Source organism: Enoplosus armatus, chromosome 24 (genome assembly GCF_043641665.1).
Source record: "Enoplosus armatus isolate fEnoArm2 chromosome 24, fEnoArm2.hap1, whole genome shotgun sequence".
In the NCBI taxonomy this organism is placed as follows: Eukaryota; Metazoa; Chordata; class Actinopteri; order Centrarchiformes; family Enoplosidae; genus Enoplosus; species Enoplosus armatus.
Window position 1 is genome coordinate 8,381,126 of NC_092203.1, and position 18,345 is coordinate 8,399,470.

Genomic DNA, 18,345 nt, shown 5'->3' on the forward strand with positions numbered 1-18,345 from the left:
CAGAATCCCTTGTTGTTTCTCCCAGCATGCTTGCAGGTTGCAGGGAGAAGGAGGAGGAGCTAAAATGTCAGAGGTCATCTGACAGAAATGTTTGATCTTTCTTTTCCATCTCTGCACGTCTCTCTCTCTCGTCTCTCTCTATCATCTACCACCTCTCCACCTCCCCCTTTTTCCTCTCAGTATACGTTCTTCTCTTTGGAGGGATGAGGTTCTGCGCTCAAATGTGTACGTGCGCTTTAACATCCTTCTTCTAGTCTCTGGGGTAATAATCGTTTTAACCCTGGGACGGAAATGTTTTCACAGATTTCCAATAAAACAGCCATCCCACTTGACAAATAGCAATTTCATGGGAAAAAGTAGAATCTGCAAACAAAGTACTGATTTTATGCAATTGAACTGCTATAATATATAAGTTTTTCATAATTTTTGTCATCTGACCTCCTTCATTGACTTACATTTGTTCTTAAAGGACAATGGGTCACTTATTGGACACTTATCCATGATTGGAAAAATTATTATACTTTTTTTCTTCTGACGACATCATTTCTATTTTTGATTATCGTTTAATCTGGATGTCAGCTGTTATAAATGTTTTCAATATGAGTTCTTATATGTCATGAACAACACTTGAGAAATAATGTGATGCTTCAATGACCACTGAACATCTCATTTAGGGAGGTCAGCAAACCTGTAGAGTTTACCTTGATTTTGTGTCTTAAAATAAATCTCTAGCTCCATCTAGTGGACAATTTTGTGCAAGACAGCTATAGGGGAGGGGTGACTGCTTGATGGTTTTTAATCCAGGGTCATGCACTGTATGCACCAAAAGGTTTTAATTTCATAATCATCCTCAAACTAAATTGGCATGATGATATTTTCCTCCCTGTGATGATATATTTACCTGGACAGGCTACGCAATTTTATTCTTTCCTTTTCAGCCTGAATCCCACCAGGCTGATCATCATGTTCAGCATGTTAGGTTTTTGTCTCTAGATAATGATGAACATAGCTTGAACAGCATGCACTGTTTTGTTTTGAAACTTATTATAGAAATAGAGCAAACTCCACTTCACTGGAAATAGCTTGATTAAACTGAGAAAAGGTTTCCTTGATTTCAAACGGGGTTGATTGACATCCTGTTTAAGAAGCCTGCAGTCTCTGTCAATCCTCTTCAGCTTTTGATATTGAAACCCAATCTCAGGACAAGAGCAGCACTGTGCTTTTGATTCCTGGTGCGGTCATTGTACCTAACAGCTGCAGGGATGACTGCATGGATGAGAATGTCAGAGGTACCAGCAGCCTTAAATGGAGCCACTTGTGTGGTGTGAGTCCTCCAAATGACTCCTATTCATTTAGCAAATTGTTTACTGACACACACTTGTTAGTGGAGGTTATTTGTTTTCATTAACTTTAAAATGACTCAATATCTGTACATTTCTCCGGCTTATACTTCTGTCCTTCAGCACACCTGTGAGATGGTATGCAAAGAGCGTGAAGTCAGCAACCGTCACAAAGGGATCGAAGCTATGCGACCTGCACTGAAGGTCGAATATCTATGACGACAGTTTGCAGTGTGTATCAGTGGCTTTGGCTGTCGGAAACACTCCACTTGAAGAGATAGCTTCGAGAGCTATGTCTGAGAATGCACACGACGAGCGTCAACTCCGGATTCAAATCTGTCATGGTGGGAGGCCATTGTTAGCTGTGTAAGTACAGGTACTCGCTGGGGGAAATACAAAATGCAAAAACAACACATTTTAAAGACTTAGTGTCCATCTATCCGTCCACTCTGATATCTCATATATATCTTTCCCCACAACTTGGAGAGCTGACTGATTTTGGTCAAATGTTCTGGCATCTAACTTCTACAGCATCTTATTTGAAATGCTGAAGAGACATTAAAACTGTTTCCTAACACCCTGATAGTGAGGATTTCACTTTACCAGATCATAATGGGCAATCATGTCCTTATCAGTATCCCATACATCACTGAGAACAGTCTCAGCTTACACAGAGGCTAACATGCCATTGCTGTACTGATCTTAAAAGATTTTATAACAACTCTAGTTTCTGTTCATTCTTTAGATCAGTGGGCCACACAAATCTTACTGATGGGACTGTAATTTGACTATTTATGGGTCAGCATGACTCAAGACTCGAGGATCTCCAGCAGGTGGGGTGTCCTTTCTCTTCTGAGGTTTAACTCAGGATATCTGTTGAGCTGAGTGATCCATCGCAGAGTCGGGCCTCTATCTTTAGTGAGCCATGGTCTGTGAATGGAGGGCCTAACTTTATCTGGCCCACTGTCATCGAAGCTGCTGTTATTTTTAGGGGGTGGCTTGCAGTGGCAGCAGCTGCGAAAGCATTTAATGCCCACCCACCCCCCATTCCAACTCTGACTCTCTCACTCTTTAGCAGTTGGACAATGACAGTATCAGAGCTGACGTATAAACCAAGCACTCAGCTGAAAGACAGTGGTTATTTTCCTCTCTGCCACCTGCGTCAAACCAAGGGGACACAATCAAGAGATGATAGCTGTGACTATGGGTTTGAGTTTGAATGGAAGATTTTTCTCACTTGCTTTCACTCTCAGTGACCAGGAGGTGTGTCAAATGTGAGACAGGAACAAGAGCTGAGGAGTCTCACAGAGCTTCATGAATGTTCTACAGAGCAACAGAAGGAAGCCATTTCTACGAGTCAAATAATTATTTAAAGAAGGGCCAAAGGTCATATGAATTAACGAATGCCAGCTTGAACGTTTTGAGGACATAATTTCAACATCACAACAGTGACAGAATGCTTTAAAGAGAGCGACTCATAGGAGCGGTAAGTTTATCTTTTGACTGTTTTTAATGGATAAAAGAAAATGGAATAGAAAAGGTTCAGTTTTCTGGTAAAATTTACGAGCTGCACTATGTTCATTTCCTGTCTTACGTTATATGTCTGCTTCTTGACATTCAGGCCTTCTTAAGTAAAATAATTTCCATCCATGTTCCAACAAAACGCTCAATAAGTAGCTGAGTCTGTCATCTTTACTGATCATAAGACTTTAGAAATCACTGACATGCTAACCGAAGAGCTATCTTCTAGCCAAGACATGAGAACATGACTTCATGTTGCATGCTGTTTAGAGGATGTGCATCAGATAGGACAGTGTGTGCGTCATACAGCAGGGATGGTTGCAATTCTTACTGGCAAAAGAAAGATGGTGACAACAAGAGGGAAACAAATGAGAGCATGGGAGAGAATAATGTTTTCCACTGGCTGCTACAAGATTAAACTATATGCAAAAAACCTTTATCAAGCAAGAGGAATTTAGCTTTAAATAATGAATGAGGTGCAGACAACATGACAACAATGCAACAATTCAGAGACAATACATGCTCCATACATACATACACTAATGGGTCAATTTTATCTTAGTTAGTTACTGCAGACAGTTTGCGTGCTATATGACACATGGTCTCTGGTGTCTTTTTTTGGACAGACTACTTTATAAATACACTCTTCAATGAGTTACAGCACCAGCTGTGAGACAACCGAGAGTGGTTTACGTTTGCTTAAAACCTACTTTACTAAACCACCAAGCATGTGATAAACACCTTACTAAACCTCAGTTAAGCCTGGGTAACTAGCCTAAGTATTTTGAATATTTGAAACATTTTAATACACTCCTCAATGAATCATCTAAATCAGAAACCTGATCACAAAATAGTCCTTTTTAGACACATTCCAGATTTACTGTAAAAAATATCTCATATTTGATATGCAGTCATCTGGTTCAGTTAAGTTATCAACAGAAATGTAATGAGGACAATGTGTCACAGTCAAAACAAGAGGTCAAGAGGTCTGGGCAAGTTCGGCAGAGTTTTAGTTTGAGACTAACCATCGAACCACATTTTCTTTACCTTACAGCTCCTTCAGCAAAGATAAGAGGCTCTAATCAAGGCGATCCCGCAGCAAAAGAAATTGCTTCATTTAAACCGAAGAGAGGGTGACATCATCATGGATATTTTTGGAGGTGCTCCTCGTCTTTTGGGCTACCCACGCCCTGTGGTAGCACTGTGTGGCACAGATGCCACACTGAGGTGCCAGATTGATGGGGACCCTCATCCTGATGTGATCTGGGAGCGTAAAAACGTCCAGATCTTGTCTGATGGACACTACAAGCTCTTTGAGGATGGAAAAGCTTACCTGCTGACCATTACTGGAGTGACCCTGCAGGACGCTGGCCAGTATATCTGCAAGGCCAAAAATAGCATAGGTGAAACTTATGCAGCAGCCTCCCTCAAAGTGGAAGGAGAGGCCCAGCCACAGGAAGGGGGACAAAGGCAATTAGGGGTCAATGGTGTGAAGCAACCAATGAAAGAACATGGAGAAATCGAAGGACACCTAAATGGCCATTGCACAGTACAAAATGGTGAACACAGGAGAGAAAATGGAGAGGGGTTGAATGGAGAGCACAAGTGGAACAGCAAGTTTAGTGAGAAACGAGAAGAGGTTGATTTAACATCTGATGATAAACCGCGATTCCTCATCAAGCCCCTCTCGCTGCGCGTGGATCGGGGAGAAGATGCCGCCTTCTCCTGCAAAATCTGGGGCACTCCTCTGCCCGAGGTAACATGGGCGAAAGACGGGAAGAAGCTGAATGACATCTTCGAGAGTACACACTTCAGCGTGAGCAATCAAGATGGCGGCTGGTTCCAGCTCAAGATCTACAGGACCCGCATGCCAGACAAAGGTGTCTACACCTGCAAAGCCATCAACTGTCATGGTGAGGCCTTGGCCGGTGCTGTCCTTCTGGTCGAGCCCGTACCAGACCGAGAGGAGAGTAAAATGTCCTCTAATGGTCACACTACAAGCCAGTGGTCACCGAAGCACAGAGGCGGGAGGCTCAGTTTGTCGAGGGTTACAGAGGAGCTACCTGTCAGTGCTTCTAAAGCCAAGAAGTTTGCAGTGGCGGAGGGGAAACACGCCAAGTTTCGCTGCTTTGTGACGGGGAAGCCCAAGCCAGAGATCATTTGGAAGAAAGATGGGGTTCCTCTAGAGCCCGGGAGGCGTCACCTCATATTTGAGGACAGAGAGGGTTACTACACGCTGAAGGTTCTGTACTGTAAAGTGCAGGATACAGGACTGTATGTGTGTGCAGCATCAAATGCTCTTGGAAACACCCTCAGCGCCGTTCACCTGTCCGTCAAAGGTAGGAGACACCCTGCTTTCAGAAAATCTTCATTTCCTGCAATTCTAGCAAAACTAGATTCAAACCTTTAAAATGGTATATATTATTGATAGATGGATGGAACACCAATACAAATATAATTAACAACAAAAAATCATTACGAAAAATCTGAAGTGAATATCTAAAATGTGTCAACAGCTCAAAAATTCAAACTTATAATGAAAGATGCTGAAGAAAAGGCATGCCAACAACAGAGCAAAGAGCAAATAACACAACACATTTCAAAAGATTCTGTGCCAGCATCATTCTTGCCATTGTAAGTGAATATTTTAAAGAAACAAGTAATGGTCCAAATGCATGAATCATTGTGTCACTGATGCATCCAACCACATAGATAAAACATAAGGGCATAAGCTGCACTTGTGCTGGCTGATTGCTTTGTGTGCATCGTTGAAATGCATGGCATCACCTTTTAAAGTGGCTAATTATTTTGTCCTAATCCCTTCATAATGGGCAGATAATTCTCAGGGTCACATACCCTTTCATATGCCCGTCCTGCACTGTGCCAGCTGCTTCTATCATAAGAGTCAGTTCAGTCTTGAGGTCAACATGTCAGTCCATAATATACAGATAATATGGAGTGGCATTACAGCAACTGAGCAGTAAAGTATTCAGTGATGGCGCCAGAGAACTGAAAGAGTTTGTACTAAAATGAAAACAATGTGTAAACTGAAATCGTTTGGAAGTGGATTGGAATAAAATACAGGTTATCATCTGAGGCAATGAACAGCTTTGTGTTTTAATAATCCCCATAAATCTTTGTAAGAGTCTGAACATATATATACATTTATTTTTGTCAATTTAAGCCATGACAACTATAGTATAAGTATACTCATCATGTTACTACAATTACTATAACTAGCCTAAATCTAAAGACTCATCCACTTTTTAAGTTAAAAAAATCTACACTTCTTATCAACATACCTATTTCCCTCGTTCTTCAGGCCCAGCTGTGCGGTTCAGGCGTCCATTAAAAGACGTAGAGGTGAGGGAGAGGGATGTTGCTGTGCTGGAGTGTGAGGTACCCGATGAGTCGGTCCCATCTGCCTGGTACCTGGAGGACCAGCGGCTGATGCCCAGCAGTAAATACGGGATGGAGCAGAAAGGAACCAAACGAAGACTGACCATCCATGATGTTGGCACAGATGACGATGGAGTGTATCTCTGTGAGATGCCAGATGGAGCAAAGAGCATTGCAGAGCTATCAGTTAAAGGTACGTTGTTCTGAATGTGGGTATGTAATATTTTAGATTTGTGAACTAAAGGTCATTCATAAAGTACGATAAGACAGGGTAACACTTTACATGTGTAGATGAGTTGCTACATTTTAAAACATGATTATACACAGCTGCAGTTACTTTTAAGCTTACCTTAAATCATTATTGCTTTAGAAATGTATCAGCTTGATGTGAAGTTGTAAATAAACAACAGAGCGGAGCTGATGAGCACAAGTAGAACATAAAATTAAAAAAAAAAAGTTCTACTATGCAAATGAATCTAAATAAAATCATTGTTCTACTTAAAGGTACTATTGTTCGTAAACTTCCCCGGAAGCTGGAGGTCCTGGAGGGTGAGAACGCTGTGTTCTGCGTGGAGGTGGAGAATGACGACATGGAGATCCACTGGTTCAAAGACGGTTTGAAGCTACACGAGACTCACCAGACAATCCTGAAATCTTTTGGCAAAACTCACATTCTGGTCTTTGTCAACGTGGCCTATCAAGACTCAGGGGTAGTGACCTTTGTCGCAGGAAGATCCAAGACCTCATCACGTCTCAAGGTCAAAGGTACACTAAAGTTAGACTCCATGGTGCATTCGAAAGAATTTAGAGTTTATATTGACATAATCGTTCATACCTATATATTCTTTGTCCTTTCCCTCTTTTAGCCACAAGACATTGTCCTCCTATCTGCCCTGTGGGCGTCAAAATGGACGTGGATCGACCCAACAGCGCCCTGCTCACCTGGGTTCCTGCTCCCAACAGCCAGACCTCCACCCGATCCATCTTTGTTGTGGAGAGACAGGAAGTGGGCTCCCAAGAGTGGCAGAAGTGTTTCACCTCAGAGACCACCACTTCAGCAGAGGTTGGTGGCGACAGCGTGCCGTGCGAAGGCAACTACCGGTTCCGTGTCTGTTGCATCAACAAGTATGGGCGAAGCGGCCATGTGGAGTTTCCCAAAGCTGTCCATTTGGGTAAGGAATTTAATGTGAAGTAGAATTGTGTCATTCTATGTGTTTCATTGTAAATCTGATCTGATTGAGGAATGTAACATTGCCAAATTGATCTATCTTCACTTTCTCCTAACATAGTAAATAGAACCTGGCCAATATATCACTCGTAATTCTACTTTTTCCATTTTCCAGTTCCTGGGCCCAAGATTCACAGTTGCCTCAAAGGCTGTGAGGTTGTGGAAGGAGAAGACGCTCACTTCTCCATCGAATTGTCTGCCACAATGGTGGGAACCTGGTTTCTGAATAGTGCTCAATTGCAGCATGGCGGACGATATTCAATACAACAGTCCCAAACACAGCACTCGTTGGTTATCCATGAAACTTGCACTACAGAGGACACAGCAGAAGTTACGTTCATAGCCAACGGAGTCCGGGATTCAGCTGTGCTCAAGGTTAAACGTAGGTGCAAAAATCAGTTATTTCTGTTAAATTCAGCATGTGATGGATGCATTTCTTTGGAGTTTCTTTATTTTTTGTGTTTATTTCTTTACAGCTGCTGTGATAAAATTCAGTCCTCTGTCAGACTTAGACACCAATAAGAGGGTGGACACTGGTCACGCCATTGTACTCTACTGTGAAATCTCCCACCCCGTCGCGAAAGTGTCCTGGTTCAAAGATGGCAAGGAGCTCCAGGTGACCGATGACCTCAACATCCAATCAGATGGGAACATGAGAAGGATTGTGATTCATTCAGCTGATGCATCTCACTCTGGAGTTTATACATGTGAAACTTCAGGAGATGTCATAAAATTCAACGTAGAGGTTGCAGGTAAAAGGTTTTTGAAAAGCTCATACATTTAAGGCCTTTGGACGTATTTAAGAACTGTTGCTTATTCATAGTTTATCCATGTTTGGTTTTGTGATTTAACCAAATTGTAGTAAGAATATTTCTAATTTTAAAAAGGTAAATTCATCCTCTAGTTCCTTGTGTTCCAGCTGTTGACATCCATCCCTCCTGTTTTTTCAGGTCCTCCTGTGGAGTTCAGTCCAGTCCCAGAGGAGGAGCTCCATAAGAGCAGCATGGAGCTGGACCCTGTGGTGCTGCTCTCCCATGTCTCCAGAGACGATGCTGAAGTCGTGTGGTAAGACGATGAGGAGTGAATTCCTGTTATTCTGCTTTTTTAAGTGGGTTTTTTTTTTCACATGTAGTACCACTGATCATTGAGAGGCTTGAAATGGTAAATTATATGAAAAGGATAATTTGTTTATTTTAATTATTAACTATTGAATCAGACTTTGTGTTTTGGTTCGATTCTCATATCTGAACATGGATATTCTACAAAGCCTGATTTTTGAGTTAATTGTGCTTGTGTCGCAAATTTCAGGTGTGCAATTGCTCCATAACCTACTGTATCATAAGCTTAACTTGAGGTTGTTCTACTTGGATGTTTCTTGCTTTACAGGTTTGAGTTTTATTATTTTGCATCTAGTTTGTTATCTGAGACCCTGAGTTTTACAGTTATCTTTGTCTGATTTGGTGTGTCCCAGGTATAAGGACGGCTGTGAGATCCAGCCCAGTGACAACATCACTCTGCAGGCAGAGGGAACCATGAGAAGGCTGATAATCCGCTCTGCAGAAACCTCAGATGCTGGCAGCTACACCTGCCAGGCAGGAAACAACAGCATGGAGTTCACTGTCAATGTCAGAGGTACAGGGACCTTTCTGACTCTAGTGTCCAAGTAGGGACACAAAGATTTGATCGTGAACAGATGTGCATCTCTCTTAATTCATGGAAATTGATGAGATTAAAGGTACTATTTTTACACTCTGACTTCACTCTGTTTCCTCTTACTACAAACACAGAGCCTCCAGTGATGATTGTGGAGCCTAAGGATGATATTGTGATGGAGAGCTATATCTCAGAGGAGATCCGCCTGCAGTGCGAGTTGTCTCGTTCAAGTGGGAAGGTGCGATGGTCCAAGGATGGTCAGGTGGTGGAGGAAAGGGACAATGTCCAGCTGATATCTGAAGGTCCTTACAGGAGGTTGACCATCCTCAATGGCTCAGTGGAGGATTGTGGAGAGTATGTGTGTGAAACAGACGGAGACTCTGTCTTTTTCCAGCTTATTGTCAAAGGTAAGCCTGAAATTTACCTCAGTGCTTACACATTTCTGATTATACCGTACATCTTATATAAATGTGTGGAATCTCTAAAGTATTTAAAAAGTTACATTTAACTATCGTCCCCCTGCAACAGAGCCACCAGTAAGAATCGTTTCCCCCAGTGAATCAGAGTTGGAACTGACCCATTTGTCCTCTGAGAGGTTGGAGCTCAGCTGTGAGATCTCCCAGGTGGACGCCCCTGTCCGGTGGTACAGAGACAGCCTGGAGGTAGAGGAGGGTCCTAACTTGATCCTAGAGGTGGATGGGGCCCAACGCCGCCTGGTTATACCCATAACCACTGTGGACGACACAGGGGAGTATATATGTGACACTGAAGATGACTCTGTGGCCTTCCTGGTGACAATTACAGGTAAGAATGAAGACATAAGAGCAACTATTTAACATCATGTTAAATGGGTACTCAATAAATAAATACATAATTTGGATATAATTTCTATCATGTGTGACTCTTTCCTTTTAAATTACTTTATTCCTACTTTTCATTTAGAGCCACCAGTGACACTTACTCGTCCCAAAAACACGCCTGACAAACTGGAGAGTTTTGCCGGCAAACCAATTGTGCTGGAGATCGAGGTGTCCCGGCCAAGTGCAGAAGTCAAGTGGTGGCTAAATGGCAGAGAAATAGAGGAGAGCAGTAATGTCACCATCACAAAGGACGGACTCAACCATTGTCTGACCATCCACTCTCCAACCCCAGAGGATTCTGGGAAATACACTTGTGACGCTGTTGATGATAAAATTGATATCCAGGTCAACGTTTCAGGTAAGAAGCAATGTCAGTTCAGCTTTGCAGATGATTTCTGTCTCAAAATGCAATTTTAAAGACCACCATAATGTCAAATTGAGAGTCAATATGTACTTCTGCATCATCAGAGCCTAAAGTGAAGATCCTAAGAAAGTCAGAGATTAAGACAAATCTTAAATCCCTGATTTCTGATGACATTGTGCTGGAGTGTGAGCTCTCCAGAGCAAATGCTGTCTCCAAATGGTACAAGGAAAACTGTCGGGTTCAGGGTGATGAAAGGTTCTGCGAAGAGGAAGAAGGCGCTTTCCGCTCACTGGTCATCCTCAATGCTGAACTCGGAGACTCAGGAGAGTACTTTCTGGATGCCGGAGATGACAATATCAGCTTCCAGGTCACAGTAGAAGGTAGAATTAATTTTGTGAATTTTATCTATTAAATGATTTGGTTTATAAACTGTTTAATAAATCATCTGTCCTCTTGGCCTTAGAGCCTCCAGTGACAATCGTGGGCAACTCAAATGACCCTGACTACCAAGAGATGGTGGCAGGGGATGACCTGATTCTCGCCTGTGAACTGTCCCGTGCCAATGCCCCTGTCCAGTGGTACTGCAATGACAGTCTGCTTACCAGTGACTCCCGTACCTACATTGAGAGCTATGGCACTCTGAGGAAAATTATCATCTCAAATGTCCAGCCCTCAGATTCTGGGAAATACGTGTGTGATGCTGTGGACGACAAGATGATCAGCGTTGTCAGGATTCAAGGTAAGAACTTACAGTGATGTCTCCAGAGATATGATTATCTATATGATCACAAGATTATCTAATATTTGGTTCTCTTTCCTTTTCCATCAAAGAGCCTCCAGTTACGTTCGTGAACAAGAAGGATGACATTGTCATAACTGGTTACGAAGCAGAGAGCGTGACCTTGACGAGCTACGTGTCCAAGGAAAGCGCTCTAGTGCGTTGGCTGAAAGACTGGACGCCTCTTGAAGGCGAACGTTTCCGAGCACTCACAGAAGGCCATGAGCGCACCCTAACCATTGAGCCTCTGAGGCGCTCTGATGCTGGAGAGTACACTTGCGATGTCAACACGGACCAGATCCACTTCAGCTTGCTGGTGAAAGGTCATAATTTCAGTTTCATATTGTCATCCAATAACATTTTCAAACACTTCAGTTTGGACTGAAAAGCCATATTTTTTGCATCACAGAAATGAGAATCAAGTTTTTGAGGCCACTCCGAGACACTGTGGCCCATGCTGACGGTATGGTGACCCTTTGCTGTGAGGTGTGTAAGCCAAAAGCAGATGTCCAGTGGCTAAAGAATGGTGTGGAGGTGGTTCCGAGCAGGAGGTTCTCCATTCGGGCAGATGGAGTTGAGCGAAGCTTGACCATCCACCGTTTAACCAGAGAGGATGCTGGGGAGTACATCTGTGAGTCCCGAGATGACCGGACTGTGGCAACGCTGAAAGTAGAGAGTAAGTATCTCAGTAACTCAGATTTTCTGTCTTTTCTTAAATGAGGTAGCAGGTTCATGAACTTTCTTATGTCTCTTCAGTGCCTCGAGTGGTGGAGTTCCTTACAGAGCTCCACAACACCACTGTGCTTGAAGGAGAAGATGCCATCTTCAAGTGTGTGGTTTCCCCTGAGGATATCCAGTTGGTCTGGCTCATGGACAATGAGGCTATCGCCCTGGGCGATCGATTCCAGACAAACCAGAACGGCCTGTGCCACACCTTGGTAATCAAAAAGTGCCAGATGTTGGACTGTTCGAAGATTACAGCAGAGGCCGAGGGACAAATGAGCAAAGCCAGCCTCAAAGTCCAGGGTAAGACAATTGACAGAGGATACGGTGTCTTACCATAATTACAAGCAGTTTGTGTAACCTTTATTTTTGTCTCTCCTCATTATGTTCAGAGGCTCAGGTCATGTTTACTAAGAAAATGGAGGCTGTCATGGCAGAAGAGTTTGGCAACGCCTTCTTGGAGACAGAGATCAGCCTTGAGATGGGAGAGGTCCAATGGATGAGGCAAGGGGTGGTCATCCAGCCTGGTCCCCGACACATGCTGGCCCAGAACGGCCGTAAACGCAGTCTTACCATCTACAACCTGACTCTGTCAGACCGGGGAACCTATCGCTGTGAGACCCTGCATGACCGGGCGCAGGTCAAGCTCAATGTTGAACGTAAGTGGTCTGAGATGGGGTGTGGATAACATGTTGCCAGATATTTAGACATGAATAGTGTACAAGCTGAAGATTCCCTTCATTTTTAGGGTTTTCTCTAACTCATAGACTTGCACATTTACAGGCACAAACATCCCATAATCTCCCTCTGCTATACAGTACATTCCTTAATGACATTAAATACATTTCTGTGTCAGAACCAGGTTCTGGGGATAAACCTCTGACCCAACCTGAACCCACATAAACATTCGGTTTGCAACTAATGATTATATCCAAACAGAACATTACAGTAAGCAGAAATTATTCAGGAGTCAGTATAGTGTATTGTGACTCTGATGGGTTTTGGGCAACCAAAGAACAGCTCATATTGTAGGTGTCTTTCACAGTATGTCACATTGCAAAAAGATACTAAGAATAGCAGGGCTAGACTAGTGCAAGTGTTAAAAGGTTTTTGAAACACAGCCATGCTGTTATACAGCAGTGTACTGATTGACACTGTGGCAATGGACTATGGAGCTCCTGTAGGTGTTTTTGTAATGCAACAAACTGAGCTGGGTCTATATTTGAACAACCTTTTGTTGTCCTTGAAACACAGTATTCTTTCAATGTACAGTGAAAGTGATAGCTATGCCTTAAAGATGTGTGATTATATTTCAAAAGCAAAATATTTTATTTTTTTCCAGGATTTAGGAATTATTCTTGACACATATCTTTTCTGAATATCTGGAAGGTATCACTTAATACTAATACCATACCTAGGCAAAAGTACATTATTGTATGTATTTATAAAACACCCTCCTCCCTCATCTCTTCAATCCAGCCCGTAAAATCTCCATCCGTAAAGGCCTAACTGATCAAGAAACCTTTGAACGAGAGACCGCCTCCTTTGAGGTGGAGCTCTCCCACACAGATGTGGAGGGAATTTGGCAGAAGGACGGCATCAGGGTGAAACCAAACAACCAGTGGCGGGTGAGCACCAATGGGCTAGTCCACGGCCTCACCCTGTCCAACCTCACCCTGGAGGACACAGGCACTATCGTCTTCTCAGCTGAAGGGGTGCGCAACACTGCCAGGCTCACTGTCAAAGGTAAATACGGGCCTGTGGAGGTCAGTGGGCGCAGACCTTAAGAGAGTCATGAATCTCATTTTGGAACACTCCAAAATGTATTAACTATGTTGACTGACAGATTGTGATGCTGATATAATTAGCTTATAGTTAGTTTTAATTAATTCTGGACTCACATAGATTTTGGGAGTATAGACAGAGAAATATAACCAGATGAGTGATTAATTCATTAGGTTGTTGATTTCGTGGTTCATTGACTTATTGATTGGATTTGCTAAAATTACAGAGACTCCGGTCTCTATCTTGAGAATGCCAGCTGATGTCCGTGTGGAGGAGGAATGTCCCGCCACTCTGGAGTGTGAATTCTCCAGACAAAACATCGAAGTCAGATGGCTTAAGGTAAAACAAACCAATGAATGCCCTCAGTGCTGTTGACTATGTTTTGGCTCATTGTAGAGCATCATGTTTTAAGACTCATGAGGAATACCTCTGTCCTTATGCAAATCAGAACGGGACGGAGCTGAAGCCAGGGAAGAACTGTCGGATCTACTCCATGGGCCGGAAGCGGTTCTGTCAGATCATGCAGTGCTCCCCGGCTGACTCTGGCACCTACACATGTGACACAGGGGAAATCAACACTTCCTGCTCGCTGGAAGTCTATGGTAAGTGTCTGAACAGGAGCCGCTGCAACACACATCACATTAAATGTTGAAAGTTTGCACATAAAAATGCTGATATTTATGATTTCAGGGCTCCTCAAAGCTGTATGTGTGTGCACACGCTGAAACAGTGTGTTGAGCTTATTACATATCTCCACCTAGAGGCTGTAATGAGAGTGGTGTATTGAAACAGCCTAATGTGTCAACAAATGAAAGAAAGATGCTTATAATTTATTATCTAAATTTCTTTACTAACCTCACAGAGCACAAGTTGGAGATAGTGAAGAATCTGGAGGACCTTTACATTCAGGAGGACCAGAATGCTGTCTTCATGTGTGAGGTTTCTCTGGAGGATGTCACTGGAGAGTGGTTCAAAGACGGCCACAAGATCCGGCCCACTAGCACCATCAAGATCCGCACTGAAGGTCAGAAAAGGAGGGGGTTGATTAATGATTCTTAAAAGATGGAGAAATAAATTAAACACACACAATACATTTGATTGCCTAAATAGCACCCAGTTCATAAACAAATGTACCAAAGTTATATTACTGTTGTACTGAATGTCTAGAGGTGAAAGTGACAGTAAAACAGCAGACGTTTTCCTCAGTGTGCAAGCTGTAAATAGGCAGGTGGAATCAGGTGCAAACAATTTAAATTAATGGGCACACATTTCAAAGGAAAAGGTCACAGTATAAAGACTTAGAAATACAGAAGGTCAGCATCACATGTCATAAGATAATAATAAAAACACATTAAAATAAAAGTAGGAAAATGTGAAATGTGACTTTTTTTTTTACAGTGAACAAAAAACTGCTACTAAGCAAGTGACACTAGTGTGTAGGGGGGCCTCTGGTGGACAAAGATATATACTGGATAAAGAGAAGCAAAACATGCAGATTGGTGAAAATTTTACTTAAGTGTTTTAATAAGGTGTTGGACCACCACAAGAACAATGTAGCCAGATTCTATAAGTTTGTTGTTCTCCTTTAGGGACCAAACACTTCCTACTGATGTGTAACGTCAATGCTGAAGATACTGGGGACATCCGCTTTGTAGCCAGGGATATTGAATCTACAGCTTACCTTGAAGTAGAAGGTAAGTCCATTTTTACATTTAGAATATCTTACTTGTTTTTTTTGTTTGCAAAAATGTTCCATACCAAATCTCAAACGTTTTCCTCTCACATTAGAACTCCCTGTTTCCATTGTAAAACCCCTGCGAGATCGAACAGCCCTGGAGAAACACCGCGTGATCCTTGAATGCACCGTTTCCTCGCCTCGCTGCAGTGCCACCTGGTATAAGGGCAGGGAGGAGCTGGTTCCCTCAGATCGAGTGGAGATCCTGGCTGACGGCTGCTCCCTTAAACTGGTGATCCAGCAGGTGACTGTGGAAGATGAGGGCACCTACAGCATCGAGGTTGGGGAGCACACATCCAAAGCCAAACTGATGGTGGAAGGTAAGTTGAGTGAGCTAAGGACAAAACTACTAAGTGTTATTTGTTTTTAGCAATATGAATGGGTAAAAAAACTTTTCTTTTCCCCCTCATATCATGATAATACTTCTTTCTCTCTGTGCTGCTGCAGCTCAAGCCCTTGTTATGGTCAAAGAGCTGGAGGATGATGAGGTAACTGAGCCTGAGCCTGCATCTTTCCAGTGTGAGGTGTCTGTTGCCATCAGCAAGCCTCCCATTTGGACTCTGAACGGAGAGACCCTTCAGTCGGGTCCCTCTGTCCGGCTGGAAAACCACGGGACGGTCCACAAACTGACCCTGAAAAACACCAGCGTGGACATGAGCGGGGTGGTGAAGTTTACCATGGGCAAGGCCAAGAGCAGTGCCACACTCAGTGTAATGGAAAAGTAGAGGAAGAGCGAGAAAAGCAAGTGACTCTGAGAGAAAGACAGAAAGAAACTGACTGTGAATATTGGGAATTGCTCGTCACCTAAAACATTTCAGCATCCACGTGTCATGTTTGGATGGCCTGCATTTCCCTGATCTGAGTATTTCATATTGAGGGTATTCAGTTAAATTATACAGACTGAGCATTTCAATCCAGAGGCATGTTACTTCAGTCAAGTTTTTCCTTTTTTTGTACAATGTAGATTATATTTATTTGACTGATTTATAATTGACTTAACATTCTTGTATTCTGATTAAAATTACCCCCAAATAAAACACAAAGTAACAGTGGTTATTGGTAATGTGGTAATTACATGGTGTCAAATACATGTCTAATGTTTAAACTGTGGTACTTTTGCATAGTAATTACAATGAGAACTGGACTGTTGCCGAAATAAGATATGGAGAAGCCTCCTTTACCATAACATCATTGCCTACTTTTTATTTTATTGCAATTATTTCTAACTAATATTACTAGCTATTAATAACACCCTTTACTTCTGAGCAAATTTCACACCTAGCTATGTTACAACGTTTAAAAGTATATCAGTATTAGTGTAGAAATGAACCGTTAATACTCAACCTGCCCAGCACCAAACGACAAATACCGTTAGCGTCTAAGCTAGCTAGCCCGAGTTTCTCCTATTACCATACTACAAGCTACTGGCTAACTTGTGACTACAATTTAGCAGTTTTAAGAGACAGATATTTCCTTCATGTGTTGGTGGAGGCGACAACAGACCTAAAGGTGAGTAAATATTAGACTTACGTTCATCAAATGGATGCTAACGTTGCTCTGTGTCTGCCGGTTATGTAGCTAGGCAACAGGTTAGCCAAAAGCTAATTTACATGATTAAAAGCTAGCTATATGACGATCTTGTAGCTCGCCATGCTGCCCCCTAGTGGCCATAAAAAGAGATAACGTTGCTATTACATATATTTAGCAATATTTTGATATTAGAATAATATGCATAGCACCACCTCTAAGTTCCTCCTGGTAAACATTTTGTTTTTTGGAAAGAAGAAATGCTCAACAAAACAGCACTTGGACCATCTTTCATTTAGCATTTATGGGGGAAAAATGGCATTATTACATATATAATTTGGTATGATAAAACAACAGGTCAAAAAATTAGGTTACATCTATTCAATCATGAGTACAGTAACATGAATATTCCATATATTAATGAAAATGTGTTTGCTTTATTACTGTGCAAAACAAAATATACATATCTACTGAATGTGTAAGAAGTACAGTATCAGTGAATGGGCCCCCGTAGTGACACAACACTTGTTTTACATGTAATCAAATGACTGAACATTCCTATAAATACTCCTGTTTGCCAATGAATTAAAAAAAAAAAAAACAACAGTTATCAGCATTGAACCTAATTGAGATGTGATGATGGCTTACATGAAACACACATCAAAATGATTACCCTGTTATGTGCCTACAACAGTAAGATACTATCCTTTTAGTCATTTGCTGGTGTTTCTGATCCATATATTACCTAATAATATGAGGTAACAATCAGGTCTTGCATAAAAACAGCAAAAACAAACAAATATTGTATCAGAGGACCACTCCTGGGCAAAACAAAAAGAAATAAGTAATTATTTAGAAAAGAAACAGGCTAATTTGATTGATTTGTTAAACAGAAATATAATGTAATAGCTCTTAATATTGTGGATTTAATTGTCATCCCTGCCCCATCTACGTAAAAGGCACATCACAAGCCTGCTATGGAGGCTCTTAGTCAAATCCAGTTTCATTCATCAGTGTCAACACATGGTATTGTCAACGCATATGAGGGATAACAAGTCTGAAAGGCCTGACTGGACCAAAGAGGTTTAAGCAACTAACATCACCATGTAGAGTGTGTAAGACCCCATGTGGTCCATGAGATTTTAAAGGAAAATTCTACCCTCAAATCATCTCACACTGCTACACATCACTTTCACTTTGAATGAATAATGAGGATTTTCTGCTACCGTGACTATCTGTGCCTCTTCTGTGATTTATTTCTCAAAGAAAACATCTGAGCCTGACGTTTACTGTTCATGGTGTAGAGCTATTAAACTCCATCGTAGCTGCACTGGAATGATCTCACCATTACGTCATGTCAGTCCAACAGAACAAGACCATACAGCCAAATTACAGAAGGGACCCAGATGTGCAAGATAAATCACCAATAGCT

The 18,345-nt window shown here is 42.1% G+C and overlaps 1 protein-coding gene across 1 annotated transcript; it reads left to right on the top strand.

Moving 5' to 3' along the window:
* Positions 1-4,005: 4,005 nt before the first annotated feature.
* obsl1a (obscurin like cytoskeletal adaptor 1a) lies at positions 4,006-16,310 on the top strand. Its single transcript, XM_070930289.1, has 22 exons — positions 4,006-5,200; positions 6,184-6,453; positions 6,765-7,025; positions 7,127-7,432; positions 7,604-7,870; positions 7,965-8,240; positions 8,439-8,553; positions 8,960-9,120; positions 9,276-9,548; positions 9,670-9,945; positions 10,084-10,359; positions 10,470-10,745; positions 10,829-11,104; positions 11,900-12,169; positions 12,259-12,525; positions 13,346-13,612; positions 13,878-13,990; positions 14,100-14,253; positions 14,514-14,675; positions 15,241-15,345; positions 15,440-15,706; positions 15,834-16,310. Exons 1-22 carry the CDS (start codon positions 4,006-4,008, stop codon positions 16,109-16,111), a joined length of 6,111 nt encoding a protein of 2,036 aa, XP_070786390.1. The 3' UTR covers positions 16,112-16,310.
* Positions 16,311-18,345: the final 2,035 nt, after the last annotated feature.